A 15,074-nucleotide genomic window follows, 5' to 3' on the forward strand; every position below is an offset into this window, starting at 1 on the left:
ATAGGAGAGGGGATAGGGATAAATTTACAGGTTATCCCTCCAAAATAATAACTAGGGGGAGGTTGTACAAGGATTGGGGACAAAATGAAGGAGATTTGAGCAAGTATAGTTAAGTAACTTTCTAACTTATCCCAATATAATTCCCAATTCATACCAAACAAAGGACGATCTCTTTTTTATCCTTATCCCACTTACTAATCCTCAAAACTTATCCCACCCTTTTATCCTCCTTATCCCTATCCCTCATACCAAACACCATGTAGAGTGACTCACTTAGTAATCCTCAAAACTCATACCCTTTTGACCTCCTTATCCTTATCCCTCATACCAAACATCCTGTAGTGAAACAGGATTAGACACCATCGGCATCCCGGAGAGGTCTGATAGTGTAAACAAATCTCTGAGTCGGAAAACTCTCGAGAGCAAATTTAGGTAGTAACTAATAAGGCACACCCTAGGGAACAAGGAAGATAAGAGTGGACCCTTAAATCCACTCTCTAAGATGAGGGCAAACGTTCTCATCTTGATATGACAAAAGGCAGAGTGAGGGGTAATAAGACCACCTCAAAGCCCCAAACAGTCTGCGTAAGCAAATGAAAGAAATATACATGGAAAGTTGGAAACACAGTTCATGTTCCATCCCGTATACAGCTAGTACACGTAGAATTCCAATGGCAGATACAGCCATACAGGCATACAGCAGATTACAAGTTAGGCAGGTAATAGCAAATAAATGGCAGATGTGTCAAATTCATTGGAATTCAAGAATCCAGGACGACATAGATAACGTAAACATGAGCTTGAAACTCATAATAGCTGATAGGGAACATTAAAAAAAACCTCAATAACTGCTACCACAACGGGTAATCATAGTTAAGTTATAAGTAGAATTGTCAAGTCAAAAACAGCTGCACCTTCATTCAGCCGTGCATCATATACAACCTTGCAAGATCCTCAAAGTTCCATCCAACTCTATGCCATTAAGTAGACCCAAAATGAAATACAATACTTCCTGATAAGAATAATTCAGGCTCAGATAGGCAGAAACACCAAGTAGGAGTATAGCATCTTTACATAGTCATCTATGTCCAAAATATACAAAAAGTACTCCTGTGTCCTCAAAAGAGCAAAGATGAATCAGTGCATAGGTTTTCTGGGAGCACGAGGGCGAACTGGTGTCTTGGATGGGCTAACCCTGTACAAATACAATCCACCAAAAACAACATGTAAACAGAGCTGTAGTGAAATACATGGGTATTCATATAAATGCACCGAACTCTGATATATGGTATCTGACCTTATAGCTGAAGTTCCCAAGACCACACCACTGCAATTCAGAGCTGCTATAGCACTTTCAGCCTGAAGAGGTCAAATGGTAAAGCGCATCAGTAACATGCTTTAAAAATTCTCCATTGAGTCTTCACTATGATCTTTATATATCCTGTTTTCTTCAATTTCTCTTCATTCACTAGGTTGATGATTTAAAATAACTATTTTTCGGTTCATCTACTAGGTTGATTACTCGATCAAATCAGACTAACAAGTGCTGAATTATTTTTTATTCTCATAGAAGTCAAAAGGCAGCTATACCACTAACACCCACGATCCAAAATACATCAGTGGCAGCATTAATAAAGTGACGGAGATCATGAAATTGGTAAACAAAACAGATTTATGCCAAAGTAAGCATGCTCCCACTGTCCCACAGACAATGCCCTTATGCCTTCTGTTGCACAACAAGTATTCGTCTACAAACCTCTGCCTATATTAGCCAACCTTTCAGATAGTTCAACTAGAAAGACAGTACACAACATAGATGGAGACTTTCAGAAATTTTTCTATCATAGAGTTTAGAAGTACAGCATGATATACTCTCTAACTGTTGCAAGTTGCAGGACAGACAACCACAGAGACATGGAATAAAAATATACTCTACTCAGTTGAAGAATAATTTTAAACACCCAAAAGTCACACTCCAGAAACACTAATTTAACCAAGAGGTAACAGATGTATTTGATAGAAAGTAAATGTTAAAATTTTTGATAGTTCAACCTTTTAGGAAGTATGCTGACAGCAAGTGCCACAAGAAAAAAGAAAAAACAAAAAATTCCATAGAGCATGTAATTTGTGCTGCATTTCATTAGAGTTACAGTGGTCGACAAAGAAGGATTAGGGCATTAACCTAAACATCAGTCAGAAAAGTGCAGCCATAATACTGCAGGACCACCTAAATTACATCTCGACATTCATCATCATGCAATTTACAGCTTCGTGGCTTTTAGACACTTCAACTTATTACTTTCAAACAACAATGTCAGTGGTGATTGTGCTACACTTTCCACTATAAGCTGAGCACAAATAATGCATTCAACACCTTTATAACCATATCAAACCTTGAAAAAAAAAATTTAGAGAGCAGGAGTTAAAAATGATCCCACATTGAAAAGCTCCCGCAGAAAGGTGAAAAAACATGTTTCATCCTACATTATAATTATTTCACTTCCATAGTATGTATGGGTTTTTTTTTTTTTTTTTTGAAATACACTTCCATAGTATATAAATACTCAATAAGCTTTGACTGCAAACATAATTCAGGAACACAACATTTTAAATTTTTAACTGACTGAAGGTCAGTTATATTGGAGGATAAATCCATTGTTAATTGGGATCAAAAATCACATTGTGCAGGTATATACCGATAAGACTTTTATCGCATTAACTAATCCCCACATACACCTCAAAAACAAAAAAGTGTATGGTTGAATTGATGTACATAATTTGACTTTCTATTCATCAATGTACAATGTTGGACCCTAAAAGGATATAATACCTATTCAATAAAATGAAAAATTAACAAAAATAAGGTCTAGAACTACAATTTCTCTCAGTGAATGCTAAAGTTATTTTACTCAAAGTCAGCAATGAAATCTTGAAGTCTAGAACGGAAATGAAAATACTTACCATCTCAAACTCAACAAAACAAATACGAGTAGAATGGTGATGATCTCCAAGCATCCTTAAGCGACGAACCTAAAACAAACAAGATCTGCAGTTCAATAAAGACCCTAAACAAAAAGAAAGTAATACAGTAAATTTCCAGGCAAGACTAAGCCACAAACCTCTCCACAAATTGTCTCAAAAAATACTTTGATTTCAGTCTGTGAGACCTACGCAACCAGGGTCACATACATTAAACCAGCATACAAATTTTGACAATGAACAACGAAAAAACAACTGCAAGAAAAAGAAAAGGCACCTTCTTATCGATATTGGTGCAGTAAACAGTTCTTGCACACATTTCACGCTCATCGTCGTTCTGAAGTCAAAATTACCCAAGTATAATATGTTAAATGGAGAAACAAAATAATAAGCCTAAAAGCAATATGAATGGTGATGGTGGTGATGACACTCACCTGGGGCAAAAAAGTGGGGTTTACAGGAGCAATTGCAGTCTTAGAAGGCAGAACTTTGATCGGATAAAAGCCAAGCATAGTACCAGACAGACTCAATGCAGCCTGTGCACCTTCTGCAGCACCACATAACAAGTTGTTTTGTTAAACTTAAAGAATCAAAGTTTTGATTTTGAAACTACAATAAGGACATGTTCAATGCTTTACCCTCATCTGTGAACTCAACAAAGGCGAACCGAAGCACAGAATTCGGGTCACCACAAACACGGCAATCCACCACCTAAAAGAGAGTGATACAATTTACAATACTATTCAGAACTAATGATAAAATTCAACAAAAACACAAAGAAAAACTACTGCTCGTAGACTAGTTTATTTTTAACAAATTCAAAAGCAAATACTGCCAAAAAAAAAAAAAAAAAAAACTGATAGAATTTGAGTCTATGAAATCAAATACCTGTCCATAGTTGATGAAAAGACCAGCCAGCTGCTCTTCAGTAACCTACCAAAAAACCCCAAATATAATTTTAGAAAATACAAAAAAGATTTAATTTTTTCTTTCATTTAATTTTTTCTTTCAATGAAAGTGATAGAATACCTGTTGATCAATATCAGAAACATAAACAGTCCTTCTAATAACTTCTTCCCTTTGTGCCATACCAGTTCGATTATTTGGCCTACGCTTTCCTTGACCATAATTAGCCTTCTTCTACACATAAACAACCCATTTCAATGAATGACAATCTTATCACACACAACAACAGATTCAATAAACAGTTAAAAATTCACAAAAAAAAAACAAAAAAGCATCACTCGAACCTTTCTCAGATTAAGATTATTCTGAGGATTCGGGAAGATTCGAAACGGATCATCCATAGTAGGAGGACCGAAATTAGGAACAAACGATCGAGGAAATTGAGGGGGAAATTGATGCTGACTACTGAGTAGAGATGGCGGAACAAATTCTTGAGCACATGGGTTTAATTTCGATAACATTTCCTCCAATTCCCTCATTTCTCTGTTATGATTTTCATTATTGTTGGTATTGTTCGTGTTATTGGAGGTCCGATTCATTGATGACCCATTTTCAACACCCAAATCACCCTTAACACCATTTTCAACCACTGCCATTTCTTCTTCTTCCTAAACTCTCAACAACTCTCCTTTTTCTCTCTCCTTTGAAAAATCCGCCTACCTAATTCAATCAATATAAAAAACCATAGATTATAAAACTGAATATAAAAACTATAGATTTGATCGTATAAAAGAAAATAGAGAAAAGGGTATTACCTGGGTTTAAGGAAGTTTGAATGATCGAATGAACTACACAACGAGTGATTGATTTATTTGAAACCTAACCCCACCTCGAGATTCTTCTAAAAGGGGGGAAAGATTAAGAAAAAGAAAAAATAGGAAATTCTATTTTTATGAAAGAAAAAATTAGGGCATTAAATGAGAAAGTATTGAAATGAAATTAGAGGAGAGAGAAAATTTTGTCGTGTTGGATCATAAGGTGAAAGGGGAGCAGAAGATCAAGTTTGAGTCTGCTACAAATCCTTCCAAAAATGGCGAAAATCGCTTCCTTATTCAGCACCTACTCTTTTTTTTTTTTTTTTTTTTTTGGGTTATTATTATGATTGATATTTAAAAATAAAAATTTATCATGAATTTTTGACAGGAAATATGAGAAAAAGGGGTGCCAAGTCTAAAGGTGACATATGGTGGGATTTGATTGGTGGATGTGATGGAGTGGGTTTTGGAGGGTGAGAGAGAATAATGGATGGATAGGATGATGCATGCCATAATGTCCCATGCTAATATATGATCTAGATTTTAGAGATGATATAATTAAATTGTTTGATTATCAAGTGATAATTGGTGTAATTGGGAGTGGTTTCATTTTATTATTACCTTAATAAAGTGTGTAGAAGTTTATCAGTTATGAATTTTGGATTTAATAATTTTAGGGAAGAAGTCTCGTTTTATCTCCTTGATAAGCATATTTCCTTTATTAAGGGGTAAAATTGTAATATCATATACTTGTATACATACTAAATTACGCATTTATTTATGACATTGTCAACTGAAATAACATAAATTGTTTATCAGGAAAATTAACTTGGATTTTCTCATTTATAGTCTTGTAGTTGAAGTATTTAGCTTGTGAGAAGTTTGATCTAGTAGAATTTTTTCCGTACACAAAAAAATGATTATTCGATCTTGCATGGTTCAAACATCACACAATATTTTTTGCTTGTTCCATGTACTAGTCCAGTTTAACTACTCCGTATAACTCGTATTCTTTATTTGATATGGAGCATTGGATTGAGTCAATAACAAATTACTTTAGTTTAATTTGTTTGGTTGGCATCAAAGAAATTACAATTCCTAAAAAAAAAAATTGAATTACCTAAATGGAGGTGGGTAAATTATTTTGCACAATATGTATTTCAATTTCCCACATAATGTGCAAATTAGCATTTAGCGTATTTCTATCAGCATTAACCAAATAACATAGTCTACTCTTTAACATATTTCATTTTCCTCCATTTTACATTTTCTTTTATGAGCATTAACCAAACAATAGTCTTTAATGTATTTGCTAGGGATTTTTAGTACTACATAAAATTGGTGCAACCATGTGCCATGACAATGATATACTCCGTAGTTTTGTTATATCAATGTATATGCAATGTATGTGATATTGACAAAATGTGACACATATAAATGTTGAATGCACACAAAATAAGTGGGATTAGGAGGGTAGTACTAAGGCGGTGCAAGAATGAATGGAAAATGGGAGAGTTTGGTTAACCAACTCGTGAATAGTTGTTCTGTAGTGCTTTAATATCTTTACTAGGTGGCGGTACACTTGGGCTAGTAGTGGCCTATTGCGCTTGCTTACCGCAATAGTGCACCGCACCCTTACACACACACACACCCACCTCATGCCCTGATGGTACTTGCTTGGTTGTGGCATGCACAGCTGCTGTAGCCTGCAGGAGGACAAGCCAGCTTTCTCTGCCCCTGCAGTCCTACAGTCCTTCGCCAACCCTTTTTGTCGTTTACTCGCTTTACTCATACACTATTACACTCATACTTTTCATTAGGGGTGTCCATAATTCGGATAAAATCCGAAATCCAATCCAATCCAAACCGAATTGTCAATTCGGATCGGATCCGAACTTTAAATCGGATCGGATCGGATTGAAATTTTTTGAAAATTCGGATTTTCGGATCGGATCGGATTGACCCTATTCGGATCCAATTAAAACCGAACACCGAACTTTAAGATGCCAGCATTTATAATATGGTCTGTTTTGGTTTATAATTGGGCCTTTAAAATTTAGCCCAAATACATACTATATAAATAAAAACCCTAAATTTGCCTATTTCAGTCTTCATTACACGCCTCTGACTCCCTCAACCCTCAACTCTTCAAGCGCTCTTTGCCTCTTTCTTCATCACTTCATCAGTTCATCATCTACTCTGCTACTCATCTATCTCATGAAAATTTAAATCAAATCATTCCTTTTTATTTTCTTGTTTTAATTATATATTAATATTGTTACTGATTTTGAATCTAATTATTATTTTCTCTTTATTTTTTCTCCCAATATCAAGATTTGTGCAAGATATCCATTGATGAGCCTGATACAGTTGAGGTTTTAGACGACTAAGCTTCTGCCTTGATTAAAGAATGCTGGTGGGCTGTTTTTGCTGCTGTTTTTGCTGCTGTTTGCTGCTGTTTTCTTCTTAAGTTGCTGTGCGCCTGTGACTGCTAGTCTGCTACTGCCAGAAGTGCTACTTATTTTGAACAAAAATCATGCTACTTAATTGTTGTAATGAACTCTTAGTGTTGCCTTTTAGTTGTACTACTTATGTTAAACAATTTAATTTGTTTGGATGTTAAGCAATTTATGTTAATCATGACTATCATTTTATGTTATCGTACTAGTATATTAGACGTTATAATCAACTTAATTTAATTCGGATTTCGGATCGGATCCAAAATAACCGAATTAAAATTCGGATTGGATTGGAAGAGTAATTCGGATTGGATCGGATTGAAAAATGAAAACCGAATTATAATTCGGATCGGATTGGATTTGGCCTAAATCCAAACCGAAAACCGAATGGACACCCCTACTTTTCATTGGATTATTGGACCTCAAACTAAACCATTTGCAATTTTGCACAACAGTTCATTAACATGGCCCGGCAATAAATCTTGGCCCCTTTTAGTCCCAAGCCCAATTTTTTTTTTTTGGGTGTTCCATTAGCCCAACTTTATTAATGACTTTGTATAAGGGCATGTTCACATTACTGAACTGAACTGAACTGAATATTTTATAAGAGAAAGAAATTAGAAGCTGAAATGCACTGAACTAAATTGATTGGAGTTTGACTGAATTGAACTGAAATTAAGCTGAAATGAACAGGCCCTAAGTAAATATAAAATGATATTGGGTTTAGATAAAAAGATAGTATTCGAATTCGAACAATGTCTCACATCATTACATGAAATTAAGCTAGTAACCTTAATTAGGTCACCAGTCATTTGACTTATTAAAAGAAAACGCCCATCAAAGTTGAGATTATTAAAAAATAATCGAAAATTGGATTATTAATAGTAAATGGCCTAAAATTGAGATTAATAAAACCAATTTTTATTTCCTATATTTCTTCTCTTTTAGTGTTAATCAAACAACTACTTAAATTGTATTTCTCATGAATTTTAACTTCCTTATTTTCTTTTAACCAAAGGCAAGATTGTGAGGGGAACACTACCTTTTAAATTTTTTTTTTTTTTTTTTTTTTTTGCTATTAAGTGAATAATGTTGGAAGTTTTTGAGTGAAACACAAAGAAAATGTTAAGAGGAAATAAAAGGGAGAGTTCTATGTTGATAAAGTTCAAATTTTTTGGAAGTATTACTTGTTTGAGAAGTGGAAAGTGTGTTGTGGCTTCTGATCATTTTTATATCCGTTTTCTCTTTGGTGGTTTATTTTTATTGGAATATTAGCTTAAGTCCCATGTAACACACGGATTTTACAACTTAATAACGGAGTATGAATTACAATGTTAATTTAACAACAGTTTTCAATTCCAAATAAAATAAAATAAAGTAAAATATGTTTTCAATTGAAACAAAATAAGTTGAACCTGATTAGAGCAAATAAAAACTACTCCAACAAAGTTGGATGATAGTACATTCGTATATATTACCTTACACATACAAAGTAGTATATGTTTGAATTTTATAGGGAAAAAAAATATCGTACCTAATATAAAATATATAAAAGATATGTGTTTTAAAATGCTTTTTTTTTAATGCATATTTAGAATATACTTCATACACCCTTGGTTTTGCCTTTAGTATATAGTTTTTTATTGATGATTGTATCAGTTGCAATATTTATTATTTTGTTTGTTGGGATTTAAGAGCAACTTCAATGATAAGCTAATTGTTAAATTAGCTTGTCATGCCACATATGATTTCAAGCTAACTTTCTTTATAGCTATTTTGTGCCCCAATGGTTAGCTACTAGCTTGCTAATTAAAAACTTGACTTTCTCAATTAGCCCTAAAAATTTAATTATTTTAATATATTAATCTCTAATAATTTTGAAAACTTTTTTGTCAAGCAAATTAGCTTAGACAAGCAAATAAAATTAGCTTAGACAAGCTAATTTGCTTGGCCAAACTAATTGTATTTTTTAGCTCCAATGGTCAAGCTAGTAGCTAGAGATTTTTGAAAATTACAAGCAAGTCTCTAGCTACAACCATTAGAGTTGCTCTAATAGCTATTGGGATATGATCCCTTGATTTTAGCTTCCTCTTGTTGCTGCTTTAGTAGGTTTTATTGTTGATTAATATTGTTTGTTTAATTGCTAGTTGTTATACCCTTAAATGTTGATTAAAGTTGTCTGTTACGGGGGATAGCTGGTCGTTTAGCTCCCTCCATTGCTATATAAAACAACTTCTTCACCTCCGTAATAAACTATCAAAAAATCAACAATTTCTTTTCACTTTTCTTGAAATATTCTTTCGATTTTCGAGCAAGTACTTTAAGTTCCAATTAGGTTTGTGAGTACATACAAACACCAGCGCCGTGCTCATCTTGGAGGGTTGCCGCTTGATTTCTATTGCACTAAGGGTAGTGTGTGGAATCGTCTTTTAAGTCAATGATTCACCATGATGCGACAATTGTAAGTTTAGTCTACACAACATTGAGATAAGTATCTATCGTTTCAATTGCTTAATTAATAACAAATAATGCGCATTATCAGATACAAATATATCTTTTATGATCTTATAAATACACTAATAGGGTAACACTTACTTTTAATATAACAAAAGTAACTGTAATATCATTGGATATCAAGCATAATATTTGATGTTATCAATTTCCTTATGCATATGGAACTATTAAAAAAAATCAAACAAAATTCATTAAAAAAAAAATACGAAAAACCAAATCAAGAACAGCTGTATCATATTTGGTGCAATCGTACTATGTAAAGTTGCGATTTCAATCTGTGAGGACATAGAAAAACAATGTAGGAAATTTCATTGGAATAAGGTTGATAGGACAAAATACACTTCAAGAATAAGATGGAATCATGTTACCAAGCCAATGGAGGTTGGGAGGCTAGGGATTAGACGACTTAAGTTGTGGAATATTGCTTTTATGGCTAAATTAGGGTGGACTATGCTAACTAATTCTTCAAAGCTTTGGGTACGAATTTTAAATGAAAAATACTTAAAACATAGTGCTCTCTTTGACTGTAATGCTAATGCTTCTCAATCACAAATTTGGAAGGATATTTTGAAAGGCAGACATTTATTGGCCTTGGGTTTAAGAGTTGGTATTGGCAATGGTAGAACTACCTCTCTTTGGTATCACCATTGGGTAGGTAAGGCTCCCTTGTACACTCTCATGAATGTTGAAGTTCCTAATTCAAAGGGGCATTGGAGTGTTGCAAATATAATTAGAAATGGGTGTTGGTACTTGAGGGATGTTGAGCATCTTTTACCTTTATATATTATAACATTGATTAAAGCTACTCCTTTATCCAAAATTCATGACATGGAAGACTTTATAACTTGGGACCTTAGCAAAACAAGGATTTTCACAATTAAATCAGCTTACCATTTCATGTTAAAAGATTCTTGTACTCCTAATAATTTGCATTCTTGGAAATCTTTATGGAAAATACATGCTCCTTTTAAGCATAGAATGTTGGCTTGGAATTGTGCACATGGTATCTTACCGGTGGCAGAAACTATTTCTTCTTATATGCCTCTTATATATCTCTCCATTTTGCTCAAGATGTAATTTATACAATGAGTCACACATCCATTTACTTAGGGATTGTTTTACATCCTCTATATTATGGAATGACATAGTTGCAAGAGTGTATCAACTAATAGAAGATAGAATTGGGGAATGTTTTCCTTGAGTTGTATCATTCACAAAGACAGAATATATACAAAGTGTACAAGCCTAATCTTAGGCGAAACTAGAGGAGTATATTTAGGAACTAAATATATCCTTTGACTAGAGAATATTATATACTAAATATTTACATATTTAACACACCCCCACAGTCGAAGCGGGAGAGGAACGGACGTTGAGACTGTCCCTAAAATCATCAAACAAAACTCGTGGAAGGCCCTTGGTAAAAATATCTGCAATTTAATTTGATGTCTAGAAGGCACATGAAGTACACGAACTTCACCCCGAGCAACTTTTTCCCTAACAAAATGAATATCCATCTCAATATATTTCGTCCGTTGATGTTGTACCGGATTTCCTGATAAATAAATAGCACTCACATTGTCGCAGTAAACAAGAGTAGCCTTTTTAATTGGACAATGTAGCTCTACCAAAAGATTCCGAAGCCAACAGGATTCAGATACAACATTAGCCACCCCACGATATTCTGCTTCGGCACTAGATTTTGATAATGTAGGTTGTCGCTTTGACGACCAAGACACCAAATTATCACCCAAAAAAACACAATAACCCGAAGTAGATCGCCGAGTATCAGGGCACCTACCCCAATCTGCATCTGTGTATGACACCAGAGTAGAGAAAGAAGATGGGTATAAATGTAGACCATAATCCAATGTACCCTTAACATACCGAATAATCCGTTTTAGAGCAGCCATATGGTCTACTCTGGGATCATGCATATGCAAACACACTTGCTGAACAGCATACGAGATATCCGGCCTAGTAAAAGTAAGGTACTGAAGAGCCCCTGCAAGACTCCGATAAAGAGTTGGATCATCAAATGTAGAACTAGAGGTAGCACTAACCTTGGGCTTCGTATCAACCGGAGTAGCAGAAGATTTACACGAGGACATCCCTGCGCGTTCAATTATCTCCTCTGCGTATTTCCGTTGAGATAAAAACATACCTCCCTTATTCCGAGTCACAGCAATACCCAGAAAGTAATTCAAAGGACCGAGATCCTTCATAACAAACTCAGAGGCAAGATGATCCATAATAGAACATCGGAGAATATCAGAAGAGGCGGTGAGAATTATATCATCAACATATAATAAAATGTATGCCATATCAGACCCCTTACGATAAATGAATAGAGAATTATCCATGGTGCTGTTAGTAAAACCAAGAGACAAGACATAATCTGCAAAACTCTTATACCAAGCTCGGGGGGCTTGCTTAAGTCCATATAATGACTTATGCAATCGACAAACATAATCTGGATGGTCACGATCCCTGTAACCCAAAGGTTGATGCATATAAACAGTTTCCTGTAACTCACCATGAAGAAAGGCATTTTTAACATCCAACTGATGTATTGGCCATGCCTTGGATAGAGAAAGACTAAGAACTGTGCGGATCGTAGCCGGCTTCACGACCGGACTAAAAGTCTCACCACAATCAATGCCAACCTGTTGTGTTTTACCATCACCTACAAGACGGGCTTTATGCCTCTCAAACACACCATTAGATTTGACTTTATGAGTAAAAATCCACATAGATCGAATCACATTAGCATCCGGAGGACGGGGCACTAACTCCCACGTCTTACTTTTAATAAGAGCATCAAATTCATCATCCATAGCCATTTTCCAATTCGGATCACGTAAAGCCTCAATGGGATTCCTAGGTAAAGGAGACCTCTCAACCGAAGTATGTAAGTTAGCATATTTCGGATTTGGCTTATAAATCCCATGTTGGCTACGTGTTACAACTCGACTTTGGGAAGCAGAAATGGGTTGAGAATTTGTAGTGGAGGGTGCAGGATGTGTTTGGGCTAGAGGTGAGGTAGAAATTGGGCTTGGGGAAGAAATGGGCCCAATAGGAGAAGGCATTTGAGGAGAGATAGGTTGGTGAGGAGACGTAGGCTGGTTATCCACGGCTGGCCCACCCACCGAGACACCACTGCCACCTGCATCCGCTGGTAACCTGGCGGGGCTGGCAGTTGGTGGCGCAAAACCATGCTGCCGGACGCAGGGAGTAGCATCAGGTGGTGGGGTGGTCACGCGTGGAGGAGAAGAAGGGAAGGGAAGCACCTGTTGGGCTGGAGAATTAACGGGCCCAGAAGGTGAGTTGGGCTCAGTAGAAGATGTAGATTGTTGCATATGGTGGATCATATAAGAAGAAAAACCATCATCAAGAAAGTCATATGTATGCAAAGTAGGAGAATGCACATTAGCAAAAGGGAAAGTATGTTCATCAAATAAAACATGGCGACAAATTATGATTTTTCTAGTAGACATATCATAACATTTGTAACCACGAAGGTTAGTGGGGTACCCAAGAAACACGCAAGGAGAAGACCTTGGTTGCAATTTATTAATAGTGGTAGAGGGAATAAGAGGATAGCATAGACACCCAAAAACCCGAAGATGATCATAAGAGGGAACCCTTTTGTATAAGACTTTAATAGGAGATTTATTATGCAACAATTGACTAGGGAGAACATTAAGGAGATAGGTTGCCATTTGGAGAGCATGATGCCAAAATGATGGAGGAAGAGAAGCATGAGCTAAAATGTACTTCATGCTCCTAAACTGATTAAGAATCTTATTTCTGTTAGAAAGTTTACTAAGGATAATTCTGTGTCAGTTGAGTTTGATCCTTTTGGGTTTTCTGTGAAGGAATTTCGGACGGGGAGACCAATCATGAGATGTGAGAGTCACGGAGACCTTTATCCAATTTCACCACCTTTCAACAATCAAGTTTCCTCTTTTGCTGCAATTTCTCCTAAGTTATGGCATGACCGCTTGGGTCATCCGAGGGCACCTATCTTAGATTTGCTTAGGAAGAATAAAGGAATTGATTGTAATAAAAATTCTAATTCAAGTATTTGTAGCTCTTGTGTTTTTGGGAAACATATTAAGTTGCCATTTGTTTCTTCTTCTTCGAGTACTACTATGCCTTTTGATATTTTACATAGTGATCTTTGGACATCTCCTGTTTTGAGTTCTGCGGGACATCGATATTATGTGCTTTTTCTTGATGATTTTTCAAAGTATTTATGGACTTTTCCGTTGGGTAGAAAATCTGATGTTTATGACATTTTCTTAGCCTTTAAAGCCCATATCTCAACCCAATTTGAACGTAATATCAAAAATGTGCAATGTGATAATGGTCGGGAATTTGATAATAATTCTTTTTGGGATTTTTGTAAAAATCATGGCATGTCATTCCGTTTATCTTGTCCTCACACATCTTCTCAAAATGGGAAGGCCGAACGCAAAATTCGGTCTATTAACAATGTCACTCGTACTCTTTTAGCTCTGATACCATGATAGAAGATAGAATTGGGGAATGTTTTCCTTGAGTTGTATCATTCACAAAGACAGAATATATACAAAGTGTACAAGCCTAATCTTAGGCAAAACTAGAGGAGTATATTTAGGAACTAAATATATCCTTTGACTAGAGAATATTATATACTAAATATTTACATATTTAACATCAACCACACACTTTTGGTTTTCATCTATTCAAAATTGCAGATTGGAAAAATTGGTTGAATTATAACTTGGGATTGGATAAAAAATGGAAACTGATTTTTATTACAACCTTATGGCATATTTTGTTACAACGAAATGCAATGGTCTTTAAGAATAAGCAAATAAATCCACACACATTATTCACAAAATTCTTTTTGGATTATCAATTTACTTATTCCATTTTGCAGGTTGATGATGGAAAAAATAAAGGCAAAGGCAAGGTAGGAAGCTCTTCTAGCAAGAACTGGGAAGCACCAAAGGCATGATACATCAAAATCAATACCGATGATGCGTGGATGAATTCTGCAATTTCTTCTGGTGGGGGTGTTCTAAGACGTGCAGATGGTACTTGGTACGTGGGTTTTTCATGTAAATATGAGGCTAATTTTCCACTAGTTGCAGAGTTGTATGCCTTAAATGATGGATTGTCTATTGCGGACGATCTCAAGATAAAGAAGGTGGAAATTGAAACCGATGCTGAATCTTTGAGAACGATGTTGCTAACCACGGGACCTAATCCTCATCATGAGTTAGCTGTTGCAGTGTGTGATGTGGCTACTGTTCTTAGGCGTTTAGAGGTAGCAATAATTTCTCATGTTCCTAGGGAGAAGAATGTATTGGCTCACAAGTTGGTTGTATTTGGAAAAGAAATGGCGGTGACT

General features: G+C 35.4%; 1 protein-coding gene across 3 annotated transcripts; it reads right to left on the reverse strand.

Annotated features, from left to right (window-relative positions):
• Positions 1–723: 723 nt before the first annotated feature.
• On the reverse strand, positions 724–5,062 carry LOC145567811 (polyadenylate-binding protein-interacting protein 11-like). 3 transcript variants are annotated; one of them, XM_081627197.1, is made up of 11 exons: positions 4,701–5,062; positions 4,230–4,601; positions 4,009–4,119; positions 3,868–3,912; positions 3,618–3,690; positions 3,414–3,526; positions 3,257–3,316; positions 3,120–3,167; positions 2,962–3,030; positions 1,298–1,359; positions 724–1,195 (listed from the first exon to the last, which is right to left on the reverse strand). In XM_081627197.1, the coding sequence occupies exons 2-11, from the start codon at positions 4,539–4,541 to the stop codon at positions 1,138–1,140; spliced, it is 951 nt and encodes a 316-aa protein (XP_081483323.1). In that variant the 5' UTR covers positions 4,542–4,601; positions 4,701–5,062; the 3' UTR covers positions 724–1,137. The 3 variants fall into 3 exon arrangements, with proteins under 3 accessions (XP_081483323.1, XP_081483324.1, XP_081483325.1); XM_081627198.1 differs by having other exon boundaries at positions 4,009–4,116; positions 4,230–4,605; positions 4,701–5,061; XM_081627199.1 differs by having other exon boundaries at positions 4,230–4,605; positions 4,701–5,061.
• Between the last annotated feature and the right edge of the window lie 10,012 nt (positions 5,063–15,074).

Source organism: Chenopodium album, chromosome 11, assembly GCF_948465745.1.
Source record: "Chenopodium album chromosome 11, dcCheAlbu1.1, whole genome shotgun sequence".
Taxonomy (NCBI): domain Eukaryota; kingdom Viridiplantae; phylum Streptophyta; class Magnoliopsida; order Caryophyllales; family Amaranthaceae; genus Chenopodium; species Chenopodium album.